This window comes from Musa acuminata, chromosome BXJ2-10 (genome assembly GCF_036884655.1).
Source record: "Musa acuminata AAA Group cultivar baxijiao chromosome BXJ2-10, Cavendish_Baxijiao_AAA, whole genome shotgun sequence".
Lineage (NCBI taxonomy): Eukaryota > Viridiplantae > Streptophyta > Magnoliopsida > Zingiberales > Musaceae > Musa > Musa acuminata.
The window spans coordinates 28,298,713-28,312,500 of record NC_088347.1 but is presented as its reverse complement, the minus strand read 5'-3'; the positions used below and the strand labels follow the sequence as shown (position 1 = coordinate 28,312,500).

General features: G+C 41.8%; 4 protein-coding genes and 1 non-coding gene across 6 annotated transcripts in view; 2 read left to right on the top strand and 3 right to left on the bottom strand.

The window, feature by feature from the left end:
• The window catches only part of LOC103969767 (protein SUPPRESSOR OF GENE SILENCING 3 homolog), an 8,502-nt gene extending 8,335 nt beyond the window's left edge, over window positions 1–167 (bottom strand). The window contains 1 exon segment of the mRNA XM_065130967.1: window positions 1–167. This exon segment is cut by the window's left edge and continues 36 nt beyond it. The gene's annotated coding sequence lies outside the window, so the exon portion shown is untranslated.
• Window positions 168–1,822: 1,655 nt separating this feature from the next.
• On the top strand, window positions 1,823–9,462 carry LOC103968405 (auxin response factor 7). Of its 2 annotated transcripts, XM_009381603.3 has the most exons (16): window positions 1,823–2,157; window positions 2,243–2,586; window positions 2,742–2,963; window positions 3,656–3,771; window positions 3,974–4,069; window positions 4,178–4,234; window positions 5,091–5,243; window positions 5,386–5,470; window positions 5,987–6,077; window positions 6,203–6,367; window positions 6,724–6,843; window positions 6,922–6,997; window positions 7,179–7,347; window positions 7,796–8,307; window positions 8,523–8,713; window positions 8,830–9,462. In XM_009381603.3, exons 3-16 carry the CDS (start codon window positions 2,927–2,929, stop codon window positions 8,984–8,986), a joined length of 2,025 nt encoding a protein of 674 aa, XP_009379878.2. In that variant the 5' UTR covers window positions 1,823–2,157; window positions 2,243–2,586; window positions 2,742–2,926; the 3' UTR covers window positions 8,987–9,462. The 2 variants fall into 2 exon arrangements, with proteins under 2 accessions (XP_009379878.2, XP_064985121.1); XM_065129049.1 differs by lacking the exon at window positions 1,823–2,157 and having other exon boundaries at window positions 2,499–2,636.
• A 486-nt stretch (window positions 9,463–9,948) lies between these two features.
• On the bottom strand, window positions 9,949–13,664 carry LOC135625861 (phytolongin Phyl1.1-like). The gene is made up of 2 exons (XM_065130973.1): window positions 12,950–13,664; window positions 9,949–12,848 (listed from the first exon to the last, which is right to left on the bottom strand). The coding sequence occupies exon 2, from the start codon at window positions 10,817–10,819 to the stop codon at window positions 10,172–10,174; it is 648 nt and encodes a 215-aa protein (XP_064987045.1). The 5' UTR covers window positions 10,820–12,848; window positions 12,950–13,664; the 3' UTR covers window positions 9,949–10,171.
• LOC135625744 (dirigent protein 21-like) lies at window positions 11,559–12,086 on the top strand. The gene is made up of 2 exons (XM_065130834.1): window positions 11,559–11,756; window positions 11,895–12,086. The coding sequence occupies exons 1-2, from the start codon at window positions 11,559–11,561 to the stop codon at window positions 12,084–12,086; spliced, it is 390 nt and encodes a 129-aa protein (XP_064986906.1).
• Window positions 13,461–13,562, bottom strand: LOC135626077 (small nucleolar RNA Z221/R21b). Its single transcript, XR_010492245.1, has one exon. It is a non-coding gene; the product is annotated as a small nucleolar RNA Z221/R21b (small nucleolar RNA).
• Window positions 13,665–13,788: the final 124 nt, after the last annotated feature.

Genomic DNA, 13,788 nt, shown 5'->3' with positions numbered 1-13,788 from the left:
TCCAAGAAACCCCAGAGAACCTTCACAAATTGTCACCGGAAACGCCAATTTAAGGGATACCACCCGTCCTTGGACTTGCGGACGACAGATCAAAGCCCATAAGGACGGCCGTCGCCGCCGGAATCCGCCGCCCCATGCGGCCGGTAGCACGATGGCCGAAAGGGAGGGGGAAGCGAGCGAAGTCGACAGTGGAAATCCGAGGACCTTTTATAGGCAAGCCGGATTCGGACTTTACTGAAGAAACTAAATGCAGCTAATTAGCAACCAGATGCGTCCGGGGTCTCGCGTCGACCGCGTTCGTACAGGATCGGAAGCGCGCGTAGCACATCGCAGCCGCAGGATGCCTCATGCGATGAGATCAGACGGTTCAGGGTTCGACACGAGAGGGTTCCAATCGCGGGTGCTTACATATTTCCTAGTGGCACCTCGGAGCGTTCGGTGTCACCCGGGAAAGCACAAGACACTCTCTCTTACTGGCGTGAAGACTCACCTCAACAGCGGACCCCACCTCTTCTCTCCAGTCACCACACGGGTACTTTTCTTTCTCGACCGGATGGCGTAGAGAGGGTGTCCTTCTTGGAGACTTAAGGTTGACCTCCGCGGTAAATGGACGGCAATGATCGAGTGCGTCGTCGTACGTGTCAAGCCTACGGAAGACACGATAACCTTTTTTATTGTTAAGTGACATTTAATTAATAATATATCTAATTTTCCACAAAAAAAAAAAGAGGAAAAGTAGTCTTTGTGTTTTCCATATGAGAATTATTAGTTGACCAATCCAATTGATATCAATATTCTTCTATTTTGGACGAGGATGAAGACTAGAAGTGACGTGAGATTCCATTGGAACCTGCACACCAACATTTCTCCCAATAATAATATATATATACAGTGTAATTTAAATTTAGATTCAAAAAGTAATATAGGTGGTCAATCATACATAGTAATTACTTCAATGTTACGATTAATATATATTATATATTCGCAGGCATCGCTTCAGTGGATATTAAAAAACTATTAATCGTGCATAATAAATTCAGTGGTTTATAGTATTAATATCATATATTAATTGTCATACGATGGCCAATAATTTTATGTGCCTAATCCAGAGTGCAGGCAATGGGCCCCGGGCCCACCAATTCTAAGAGGGCTCCACTCTAAGCCGTGCCGTGGGAGATCTCTCACCGCACGAGACCTGAACGCTGCCCGGCATCGCGCATGAAATCAAGACCAAGTTGAGACGCGTCACGGGAGAAACGCAGCCCAGCAAAAACTATCCTACACGTCTGCGGTTTCCCCGACGAACTGCGGATCACAAGAACCGCGTCCTCATTCCCTGTCGAGGGCATTTCCGTGATTTCACTGTGATCCATGGCGAAGGAGAGGGGTCGGATCTGGCGGCTGGGATTCGCCCACGCCAAGGGATCGCCTAATTTCCCCCTCCGGTACAGCGTACCAAAAGCCACAGCAGATCGATCATATTCACTGCGTCAACATTGGAGACGTATGATCCGTACGATGTGCTGGTTCCGGATAGGTGACTTGCACCCGCGGGGGAAGGGATGGAAGAAGGCGCGCTAGGAAGCGGACAAGCGACAGAACTAACCTCCAAGAACCGTTTGCAAAATGCTTCGTCCAGTGGCGTTCGGATGATAGACACCTAAGCGACTTAAAAAGGAAATAATTAGTCAAATCGGGAAGAAGGTTGTCGTGGCGCCCAAAGGGAACGGTTGCAATTTACATTTTGTCTCGTGCCTTGTATGAAATATATGGTGGGCAGCAGACAGCGTCGCCGAAGGGGCCGTGTAGGGTCTCGCAGAGGCAGCACAGACACACACAAAGAAATAATAAAAAATAGACCCAATCCTTATTCCTTAAATCCGGACATTTCTGCAAATGCTCTCCTTCGTATCCTTCCTCCTCGCGATTCTGATTTTGATTTAGGGTTCAGATCGATCCAGTTTTTGCGTCGGCTTCCCCGACCAGAGAACGGAAAGGAAAGTGATAGGTTTCGGTGGGAATTGTGGATTTTTCGGGGTTCGGGTGTCTTCTCCGAAGGATTGGTGCTTCGTCCGTCGTGGAACTGGGATGCTGTCCGGTGCTTAGGGGCTTTCGAAGAGGAAGTTTGATTGGAGTTCTGAATATTGATCGATTGAGGTAGATTCATCTAATTTGAGCTCTTCATGTCGGTATCAAGTGTTCTTAGTGTTTCAGTCGATTCGTTTTCTTGTTCTTTCTGTAGGATTCCGTTATATCGGAGGAACTTGAAGGTCGACACGAATTTTGAAGGGATCTGGTGCGCAGAGCAAAACAAACTTCAACATCGTACTGGGGCTTTTAAGTCCGGAAAAATTCCGGTGTTACTGGCTTCAGATCTGTGATTCTTAAGAGGAATTCGCAGCAAAGGCGTGGCCTTTCTGTTACAGGGCTTTCGGGAAACCCGGGAGAGGCGAAGAGGACCGCCTTTATTGTACCTTTCGGCCGTTAAAGATGGTGTCCTGTAAGTAGAAGAGTAGAGGGGCTGCGAGGGAACGCTTCTAGGGTTCCTTTTTCACCGGACTAAAAGCGTCAAAGCCGGGATCAGAGGTAGGCTTCAGATGCAAGGCTAAGTGTTGCACCTCCACGGAAGTAACCAGGTTTATGTTGCTTTCCTAGGGGTTTCTAGGTGGACTGGAATTTGGGGTTGGAGTTAATACATGTGTGATCACTGGGCTTTTCTGAATATTTATTTTGTCTTGAAGGTTTGGAAGAAGAAGAAGAAGAGATCATATCCTCCGTTGTTTATCATCTGCTTTGAGTTTCGTTCTACGGTGGTGAAAGATTTGTGGTGATGGGGACAAACTATCTATTTCATTGCGCTTTTATTTAAAGATCAATTCTTTCCTAATTGAGTTGCTGAGGGGGTTCAGTGCGTTCTCAAGGCAACATGGCGTTGCCTCACCTGAATATCTCATCAGTTATCGGTTTGTGTTTAGTATTTGTTAAGTTAATATTTATTTCTTTTCCATGATTGCATTTCTAATATGTTCTTTTTTATGCTTGAGATATCCTGTTCCTTTCAATCTTTATTTCTTTTTCTCTTCTATTTTTAGCTATTTGCCTTATGTATTACTTTTTGTACCTTGAGGAAATCCGTGCTCCTGGATATATAAATATTTTTTTTTGTAGAAATCAATTAAGTACACAAATTAAAAAGTTTTTTTTGGCTAGCTTTTCTCACACATTACGTGATTTTTTTTGGTCCTCTGTTGTTTTCACTTTAAGTTCTGTTAATGTGCTGCTTGGTTGGATGTTTCAATTTACGTTTTGTCTTTTCTTGTGTTTCCTTCATAGTCTTCTTATTGGTTCTAAAATTGTTTTTTTTTCATTTTTAAGAGGGTTTGCTCTTTTTCATTATTGTTTCCTCAAGATGTTTGATGGTTTCAAGTCTCTCAGATTTTGTGCAGTTCTGTAAAGATTTTGGCTTGTCCTTTTCCCGACTCGTAGCCTCATAGAACTATTCTTTTATTCTCTTTTAAACTGCTGGTCCTTAAAATTTCTTTTTAATAGACAGAATATTTCTAAATAATGATCTTTCAATCATGGGTTAGTCTTACAACTCATTTGTTCTTGGAGCTGCAGTAACAATTTATATTATTTATTCCTCTTTCTCCAGGAACTTCTGGTGATGCCTTGTATGATGAACTATGGCATGCATGTGCTGGACCCTTGGTTACCTTACCTCGTAAAGGCGAACGAGCATATTACTTTCCCCAAGGTCACATGGAACAGGTGCTTGCAAGCTTTTGAATGTCTTTCTTTTACTTGGTTTGAGTGTTTTTGGTCACTTGCTACTAGTGATACAGCTCTTCTGGCAAAGGGTAGTTGATCACTAATTCCATCATGGTTACATTATCTTGTTAAATGAGAGAATAAAATTGGATAGATTGCCTTCTCTGCGTCAGTGTTTTTTTTTGTTTCTGCCTTGTCGTAGCTGGAGGCATCAACAAATCAGGGGCTTGACCAGCATGTGCCTGTGTTCAATCTACCATCAAAAATCCTGTGTAAGGTGGTGAATGTCGAACTAAAAGTAAGTTCTTTAAGGGTCATGTTTAATTTCTACCTTTCCATTCTTCATCATGTTTGATGGTGTAATATAAAGAAATGATATGTTTTTCTTTGCATAATGTCATCATAGGCAGAACCAGATACAGATGAAGTGTATGCACAAATTACACTGTTACCTGAACCAAATGTGAGTCTTTCTTTATGGAGTTTATATTTTGTTTATGGAATCATGCCATGCAGTGTTTCCAAATTTAGCATAAATTTAGCATTTGGTAAATTTGCGCATATATCCTTATAAAGTTAGAGATTTTGTATATGCTTCTCTAAATTTAAGTTGAGTATATATATCTTTGCAAAGCTCAAAAACTTGCAAATATGCTATATGTAGTTAACAGCCATTGGTTCATTGCTAGCATGATGATGTTGAATTCAAATTGTAATCACTCTTCACAAATGTCAACAAACATGAGAGGTCAAATAATTGGTGAAAGTAATAAAGGATGTTTTAGGTATTTAAAAATTGAAAAAAAATTGAATTAGTGATAACTATGATTAGTTGTAGTTAACTTTGGCTTTGGCTTTGGCTTTATTGGCTGGATGCTAGTGGGAGTAGCATATATGAAAGATTTTATCATGATATATATGTAAAATCTAAATATTTGGAGGGATATATATGCAATATTAAAATTTGAAGGGGCAAATATGCTATTTTCAAACCTTGAAAGGTAGATATATGTAAAACTCCCTTGATAATTTGAGGTGCTCTTTTTTTAGAGATTAAGACGATTTGAGGTTATAATAGAAGCTTTAGTTGCTTCTTATGGGTTGATTATAAGCAATGTATTCCTATGAAAGTTTTTCCTCTATTTCTTCCACGAAATTATTTTTTCTGATTATAAGTTCAAGAACAACTTATGTATCTTGATAGTTGTTTTCTTCTTTTACATGATTAGCCTTTTGATTTTGATGCTACTATATTTTTCTTCTGTTATTTCTTTGTTGTTTATACTTTATACTAAGATTATTTTTTTTCTTTGCATCAGGAAGGTGAGATCACTAGTCCAGATCCTCCTTTACCTGAGCCTGAAAGGTGCAAGATCCATTCCTTCTGTAAGACTTTAACTGCCTCCGACACAAGCACCCATGGAGGTTTCTCAGTTCTCAGGAGGCATGCAGATGAATGCCTTCCTCCATTGGTTAGTTGCTATTGCAAGTTGCTTATATGCTCATGTATCAATCCAAATAGGAGATTTTGAACTTTGTTGCAGATGAATTGGATTAGCATTTTATATTTCACATACTGTAAATTTCTTGCTAAATCCTTTCATCCTTGTGTAGGATATGACTCAGGATCCACCTTGGCAAGAACTAGTTGCCAAAGATCTTCATGAAAATGAGTGGCGGTTTCGTCACATTTTTCGAGGTTTATATTATATTTATTCAGTTGTCAATCTCTATAAGATGCATTCTTTTTCCTATGCTACTGCTGCAACTTAAGGTTCTCCAGTCGTTATCTAGTTTTCATTGTTTTTGTGTGGGCCAGAGAATTTCTTTGCTAATTTGACAACTGCATATGACATCTTGTGTTCTTTGATAGTATGGATGACTCTATACTGATAAAAAAAGAAACAAAACATTTTTCGTCAAAAAGTTTACTATAAATCACAAGACACCTCTGTCTTATAGAAAGCATTCTTGATCAGATATGTCTTATGGTTTTAGCTGATATTTTGGGTCAGTATGTGATTTTTAGTAAATTATGCATTTTTTGTAGTACCTAAATAAACATAAGGTGTCAAAATTGATTTTCTTCAATAAAATCTGAGTTGAAAAACTGCAACCTTCATGATTTTATCAAATATTATTATTGTTCAGAATCGAAGTAGCGATCATGTTGTTCATAGATGGTGGAGTCAGACTTGCATTTTCACTCTTTCAGGTCAACCTAGGCGCCATCTGCTTACAACTGGTTGGAGTGTATATGTCAGCTCGAAGCGGTTGGTAGCTGGTGATGCTTTTATATTTTTAAGGTCAGAAAATCATTGCTTTTATTGGGCATTTGAGAAATTCAACATATTTTCTGGTCATAAATTGTGGCACTTTTGTAAATGAATTACTATGTACTTGGGAATTACTGTCTACATTCTCATGGCAGAGGGGAAAACGGTGAGCTGCGAGTTGGTGTCAGGAGGCTCATGAGGCAACTAAATAATATGCCATCATCCGTGATATCCAGTCACAGCATGCATCTTGGAGTTCTTGCAACGGCATCTCATGCTATCACTACTGGGACACTTTTTTCTGTTTTCTACAAACCAAGGTTACACTTTTAGTTGGCATTTCTGCTCTCAGAATATCTTGCTATTCTTGCTCACACGCTAGCTTGCAAGTAATATGGGACTAGGTTCATGTATACTGTTTCAAGGATATTGATGGTCCAGCTTTTTAATGCAATTATGTTCTCTATTTGTATATATTCTCTATTTCTTAAATTTGTAATGAAGAATTTGCATTATGACATTTGGTTTTTTTCTGGTCTTAATCATTTAGCTAATTTTATGCCTTCTGTACTGGTTTTCGATACATCCGAGCTACAGAGTTCTCTTAGATGTGAATTTTAATTTATTTTCTTTTTCAAAAATAGAATCTGACATAAAGATATGTTTAATGCTCCAGAGCAAGTCGATCTGAGTTTCTCATTAGTCTCAACAAGTATCTAGAAGCCAAGAGTTACAAGTTGTCTGTTGGGATGAGGTTTAAGATGAGATTTGAGGGTGATGAAACTCCTGAAAGGAGGTAATTTTGGTGTCTTTGTAAACTAAAAATTAGACATGCTATCACACTGTACTAAGTTAACATTCTATATTGTTACAGATTTAGTGGTACTATTGTTGCCGTTATAGACAAGGTATCATCTCAATGGGCAGATTCAGAATGGAGATCCTTAAAGGTATAATGCCAAATAAATTTTTCGTATGATACAAAGTATGATGCCAAATAAATGTTTCTGAAAGCGTTTCTCTTTTCAGTGTAATGACATGGAACCTTTTATCATTTGGATTATACTATGTTTTCTGAATGATCACAGAATTTTTCGTGTACCTAGTAAGAGTTTTGTGTTTTATGATTAGGTCCAATGGGATGAATCATCATCTATACAACGTCCAGACAGTGTTTCACCTTGGGAATTGGAGCCACTGGTGGCAGCTACTCCTCCGACCTCCCAACCAGTCCAGCGAATCAAACGAACACGACCACCAGCTTCATCTGTCATGTTACCAGAACCTTCTCCTGGGCCTGGTATGGATTTTGCCATCAGTAACTGCTTTCAATCTCTTTTGTATCTGAGAACCAGATTTAACGATTGGTGTTGTTTTAGTCTTTTCTTCGGAATTGAAGTAAGTTTCTTGATGATTCCATGTGAAATAACATTATAAACACATCCACCAATTGTGTATGACGTTCTATGAATTAATTTACGCTTGCATGCCTTCGAGTAAGTTTTCTGATAAAGTAAGAAAAAATTGGAAACCTTTTGTGCTCGTCTTTTGCATCATATCAAGTTTCAACTCTTCAGGACTCAAGATGTTCTGACAGATTAGGTGGCCTACATTCATTATAGATTGACACGGAATCCTTTGTTCATGCACTTGTATTCCTTGCAATGATGATCTGGTTTTTCTTGCAATGTTTCTCTGCAGATCATTTTCTTAGCACCTGTCTCGCTATTGTAATTATTTTATTGCAGGTACTTGGAAATTCCAGGTCGAGAATAGCCAAATGTTCTCTTTTTCAGGGTCACAAAGAGGTGAAAAGCTATATTCACCATCCAAACCAACATCTCTATTCTCATCAGCATCACAGCCTAGTTCCATCGGATTCAATGCAAACATTGCTCCATCAACTGCTGCCAGTAGCCACATGTGCTGGCCAATTAGGACAGAAACTCAAAGTGATACCTTCTCAGCAAGCATCAATAGAGAACCATGTGATAAAAAGCAGGAAACTGGCAAAGGCTGCAGGCTGTTTGGGATTCAGCTATTTGAGAGTTCTGAAATAGAAGAAACATCGCGAGTTCCTACAATTTCAGGTGTTGGGCTGGACAAGCCAGCGACATCTTTGGAAGCGGATTCAGACCAACAATCACGACCGTCGAACATTGACCAGTCTGATGCAGCTGCAGTCAACAGTGAGCCAGAGAATTTATGCTTAAAATTAGCTCAGGAGACGCAAGGCCGGCAACTGAGAAGCTGCACAAAGGTTATGGATTGCTTTTCCTTTTAAACTTGATGACATACTTCGACAAACATATTTTTGTATCTAAATGTTGAAACTATACTCCTTTGGCAACGGCAAACTCATTATTTAAGTATTGAAAACTGTTTTTGTTAGAGATGCTGGTAAGAAATCCTGTTTCCTGCAGCAGCTGCTATTTGAAGCTTGAAAGTATGCTAAAGCACCTTCTCTTTGTGCAGGTTCACATGCAGGGTATGGCAGTGGGGAGGGCAGTGGATCTGACGAGATTAATCGGATATGATCAACTTGTGCAGAAGCTGGAAGAGATGTTTGACATTGAAGGAGAGCTCTCTGGTGGAGTTAAGAAGTGGGTGGTTGTCTACACAGATGATGAGGATGACATGATGTTGGTCGGCGATGATCCTTGGCAGTAAGGCTCCAAAAACTTCCTCTTTAACAATATAATTATCTGCTTAAATCTTTCTGAGAGGTGTGTCTGAACATCTGGCACCATAGTAATTTCGATTTATGTACATGGATATACAGTGAGTTCTGCAGTATGGTGAGGAAGATATATATTTACACAAGTGAAGAAGCCAAGAGACTCTGTCCGAAGAAAAAGCTTCCAGTCATCGGTGAGGCTGCCAAGTCTGGTTCAGAGAAGGCTTTTCTTGATGCTGATGCGGACATTGTTGCCGATTAGAACTGGCGGCGCGTCTGCCCTTCCCAAGTAGGAATACGATTTTCCCTTGCTCTTTTTGTTCTATTCCGTGGAGGTTGGGCGATTGGTATAGGAGAACCAACATGGGGTCTTTTTGTCACCAAGGTTGCCGTGTTGTCTGGTGATGGTAAGGATAAAGATGGATGGACGATGACACTTTAGGTGATGGTTATGATGGTGTCGTTAGATCAGACATGTGAAAGGATGCTGCATTAGGATAGCGAGCAAGCGTTCATAGCACTGTTTCTGTGTGTTTTTCCTCGGTAGTAAATAGAATACCTTTCTTTATTGATACAATAGATATGTTGCTGCTGCGTCCAAGTAGGATGATTTACTTCTTTAAATATGTTTGTTGCCCATGTTAAAGACACTTATATTCGCTTGAACCTTAATAGTTATGTACATAAATATTTGATGTTCATCCTTTAGTGATGAGAAATTATGGATGTTTTATCCCCTTTTTTTTTTGTGTCCATCTATCAAATTTGTGTCTTAGTAATCGCACTCTGATGTGGATCATTATATGTAAATGAAATGTATAAGCAGGTTTGCATGCAAATCTTTCAATGGTGATGCTGCTGATAAGATCAAATTTGATTGTCAATTCCACTTTCTTTCGGATACTGTTTACAGTGAAGAGAATGTTGAGAATTTAGAATTAGAAACAGAAGAAAAAAAATCGAATATGAAAAATGTTTATATCTCTCTATACGTTTTATTATTTCACTTTAGTTCGAGAATAAAATGTGCATGTATGCTCTCTTCCGCTTCATGTAAAAGATCGTTTTAGTATTGTTCTTATGATCGTTGTTTTTGGGGCATCTGTGATGGGGGTGACATGACATGAAGTCGGACTTCGTCCGATGCCTGAGGTTAGTGGGAAATAATAAACCATTAGCAAGCAGGCAGGTTAACCAGATTATTTACAACAATGGTAACGGATGGAATACTAACAGTGTTGGGTGACGAAAGGTCTATTCCCTGGATAACCAACCGACCGTACATCTCTGCCATGAGGCGTATTAGGGAGGACAAACCAATAGATAGATACATTTAGAAGACTAACAGGGTCCAATCTTGTCTCCACCAACCGACCATCCATAAGATCAGCCCGCTAACGCTACTTGGAATCCAATCGGATGAACAGCTCCGGCATGCACTTCGTCTTCATCGTCGACCAACACATTGAAGGCCTTCGCACACCACCAACCACACCGCAAACATCGCCAGACACAGCAGCACGTCGACCGCGGCAACGGTCTTCGCATGGCGCCACCACAGCCTGCGCGCGCATTGCTGCGCCTTGAGCACCGAGCTCGAGCTCCTCCCCGACGACACCACGCCACCTGCGTCTTCCTGCAGCACATCCACCTTCGACTCGCCGCCGCCGCCGCCGCCGCCGCCGCCGCCGTAGACGTCCTTTGGCTTTCTCTCCTCCGCGCACGCCTTCTCCGCCCCGATCCTGACGACCCAGCTGAGCTCGCCTTCCACCCTGTCGTTCTTCGGCGCGGCCTCGAAGGCGTCGCGGAAGCGCTCGAGGAACAGCAGCATCTCCGAGCTGCCGGCGTTGTCGATGGCGAAAAAGGTGTACCCGCCGTGCATCAGGAACCCGAATGTCATGTTGTCGGCGGTGTGGGAGTGCCAGGAATGGTAGGGTTTGGCCTGGCCCAGCCAGTTGAGGGCCAACGCCTGCAGCTCGTGGCCGCCGCCATTGTAGGAGTACAAGAGGTTCTTCTTCTCCTCCTTGGAGACGCTGAAGAAGACAATGTTTCTGGGCGCAGAAGAAGCGAAAGAAGAAAGGGAGGCAGACCTCATGGGGCCGAGTGTACTGCCGCGAGATGGTAATGGATTCACAGAGATAGAGAAAGGATTGGATAAGAATGAAGAGCACGAGAGAGTTCTTAACAGCACCAAAGAGGGAGGGGGAGAGAGAGGTTATGATGAAACACAGAGCGAAGAATAGAGATGGGACTGCCATCGTTGAGGGTGGAAGGTGGGAGGCAGGTACAGGGTGGAGATTTTGACTTTGGGAAAGGGCCGGAACAGCAGAATTGACGATGCCGGCAGTTAGCCGCACGCGCCAGCTCGTAGACTTCTTGTGCCGTTGACCAAACCCCTATAATTGGCCCCTATGATTCCCACACCCGACTTTATTTTGACCAAGTATGATTCTCACATTCTCAAATCCGATTTGGATATGGATGTTGAATCACTATCAATATTAAACCTCAGCCGTATGTATGATCATAATCGAATGATTTCCCTATGAATGAAGCAACAGTTACATAAATACTACTTGGGCATTACAAAATTTTGATGGCATGAACTGTATGTAACACAGTTGTTGTAAGTCCACTCCGCCATTTGTCTCTCTACAATAAATGTGTTCGTTAAGAGAGAGAGAGAGAGAGAAGGAATCAATGCACGCACTTGAAATAGCTGGTATTCCATGGTCTTCCACATATTATAAACATCAAATGGCCAAAACCCTCATTATATAATGAGGACTATCATCCCTCAAACCTTCCAACACAGAAGCTTCGCTACCTCCCGCATGGCTACCTTCAACGGCACCGTCATCCTCCTCCTCTCTCTCGGGTCCGTAGCAATCTTGGCCGCCGGGAGGGAGCCGACCACTCGCCTACACTTCTACATGCATGACAAGATAAGCAACCCCAACGCCACCGCTGTGAGGGTCGCAGAAGGGCCTCAGACGAGCACGGGACCGGGCATCAACTTCGGCGACATCTACGTAGTAGAGACCTGTTGACCACCGGACCAAGCCCGTCTTCTCCACTAGTCGGCCGGGCGTAAGGCTTCTACGCTATGGCGTCGCAGGACCCGGCCGACGTCGCCTTAATGCTAACGGTGAACCTGGTGTTTTACGGAGGGAGAGTACAAGGGAAGCACGCTGGCGATACTGAGCAGAGACGCCATCTTCTCGCCGATGAGAGAGCTCCCGATGGTGGGAGGCAGCGGCGCGTTCAGGCTCGCACGCGGCTACGTGCTCATGAAGACCTACTCGTTCAACCAGACTCTGGGCGATGCCGTTCTAGAATGGGACGTCTACGTCATGCACTAAGCATCACATCTGCTTATTTCCCTTCCACTGTTTCCTTCCTTCTATTGTTGTTATGATGAATAATCTCCAGTGTTCAATCATTGCACTCGTCCTTTATTGTGTCCGATAGAAATGCTACTTTGACAAAGTCATTTGAATTCCTTGACAAAGTTATTTGGCAAGATCTGATCTTGTAAACATTAATAGATTGCAAGATATACATGAAACATTAGCATTATTGGGGCAAAAAAAGTGTCAATGAGAACATATAGAATATAAAACTGTGGCCAAACTTTGACAATAAAGCTTTTTAAATCAAAATTTTATAATAATTGTGCCCCTAATATGAAACAGCAAGAAAATACTTTTTCGAATTCAATAGGAAAAATATTAATGAATAATTTGAATTAATGAGAAACAAGTAATCGAAATGATCTATCATTGACTGAACTTTATTCACCAAATTATATAATAACTCTTCCACCAATATGGAATTCAAAAATAATTTTCAAATTAGAATAAAGATATTAATGGATAATCTCAATATAATATTTAACCAATCCGATAATGAAGAGTTTTGCGTCAAAATTTTCTATAGATTATTCTCGGAAAAATATATCACGAAATTAATTTTAGATAAAAGTAGAGCAAATATTACTGGATAATTACTAAGCTCTGTCTAAACACGTCTTAGTTATGATCTATGTACGAGGGTCACATCGCTTCTACACGACTGCTGCCCTCCCCGTTTGCCTCAGCGTACGAAGTACACACCGACTGTAGCTACATGTATCAGATCGGTCAAGTGAGTGCAAGAGAAGCACGACACCCGTATTCAGTTGCTTATGATCGACGAAGATGCGTCGAAAAGATTCCATGCTTACCGATGCATGCACAGAAACAGCAAGATCAAGTCCTCATTCTGACAGGAACGATAGGATGATCAATCCTATCGTACAAGCCCAAGAAATGCAGGCTGTGCTTCTAATCCGATTGGTACCCAACGATGCTTCCGTTTAACGCTGGAAACTGCTACATCACGCGCATAAAAAAAAGAGAGGGAAAGAGAGAACAAGATCATCAGATAAAACGTGGGATCCACAGGGCGCAAGAAGAGCCAGTTCGGTCCGCATCGTGGTTGGGCCTAAGCCCTCATCATCTGATCTTTCCTCTACTCCGCAAATACCAAAGAGGAGGAAAAACATTGTCGTACAAGAAGGAAATTGGTAAATAAGATTATACTGTCATCAAATCCAGAAGAGAAGGGACTCGCAAGAAGGAATGCTTCGATCAATAGCATCAAGAGCACAAAACATTCCCAACAAAAGCAGATCCGAAGACAAATTCGAGAGCCAAAAAGGGGTCAAAACAGAAAGAGAAGAGAATACCGGGCAGAAGCGGCTCAGAGGGAGATGGGTATAAGACTTGTTGTCAGCACATGAGACGAAAATCCTCATCAGAGTGGTGCATGACTGTTGTCTTCATCATCGCCTGCTTGCTACGGAGAGAAAATAATAACAAAAAACCAAAAATAAAACCAAGAGGGAAAAAGAGGGCTACGGGAAGCCACAGAGGCTGAACGGAGATGATCGGATCGCCAACTCCATGTATATATAGAAGAGGAGAGCGGCGGACGATGGCGCACAAGAAACCCTAACTTGTCGTTGGCATAAATGACTGGACCGGCCCGGCCCGGAACCGATAGAGTAGAATAAACCCATAG

Coding starts and splice junctions, on each gene's coding strand:
- LOC103968405 (XM_009381603.3), top strand. CDS start 2,927: ATGGCGTTGCCTCACCTGAATATCTCATCAGTTATCG. Junction 5,244..5,385: donor ATGAATGCCTTCCTCCATTG/GTTAGTTGCTAT, acceptor ATCCTTGTGTAG/GATATGACTCAGGATCCACC. Junction 6,844..6,921: donor GATGAAACTCCTGAAAGGAG/GTAATTTTGGTG, acceptor ATATTGTTACAG/ATTTAGTGGTACTATTGTTG.
- LOC135625861 (XM_065130973.1), bottom strand. CDS start 10,819: ATGAGGTCTGCCTCCCTTTCTTCTTTCGCTTCTTCTGCGCCCAGAAAC.
- LOC135625744 (XM_065130834.1), top strand. CDS start 11,559: ATGGCTACCTTCAACGGCACCGTCATCCTCCTCCTCTCTCTCGGGTCC. Junction 11,757..11,894: donor TCAACTTCGGCGACATCTAC/GTAGTAGAGACC, acceptor TGTTTTACGGAG/GGAGAGTACAAGGGAAGCAC.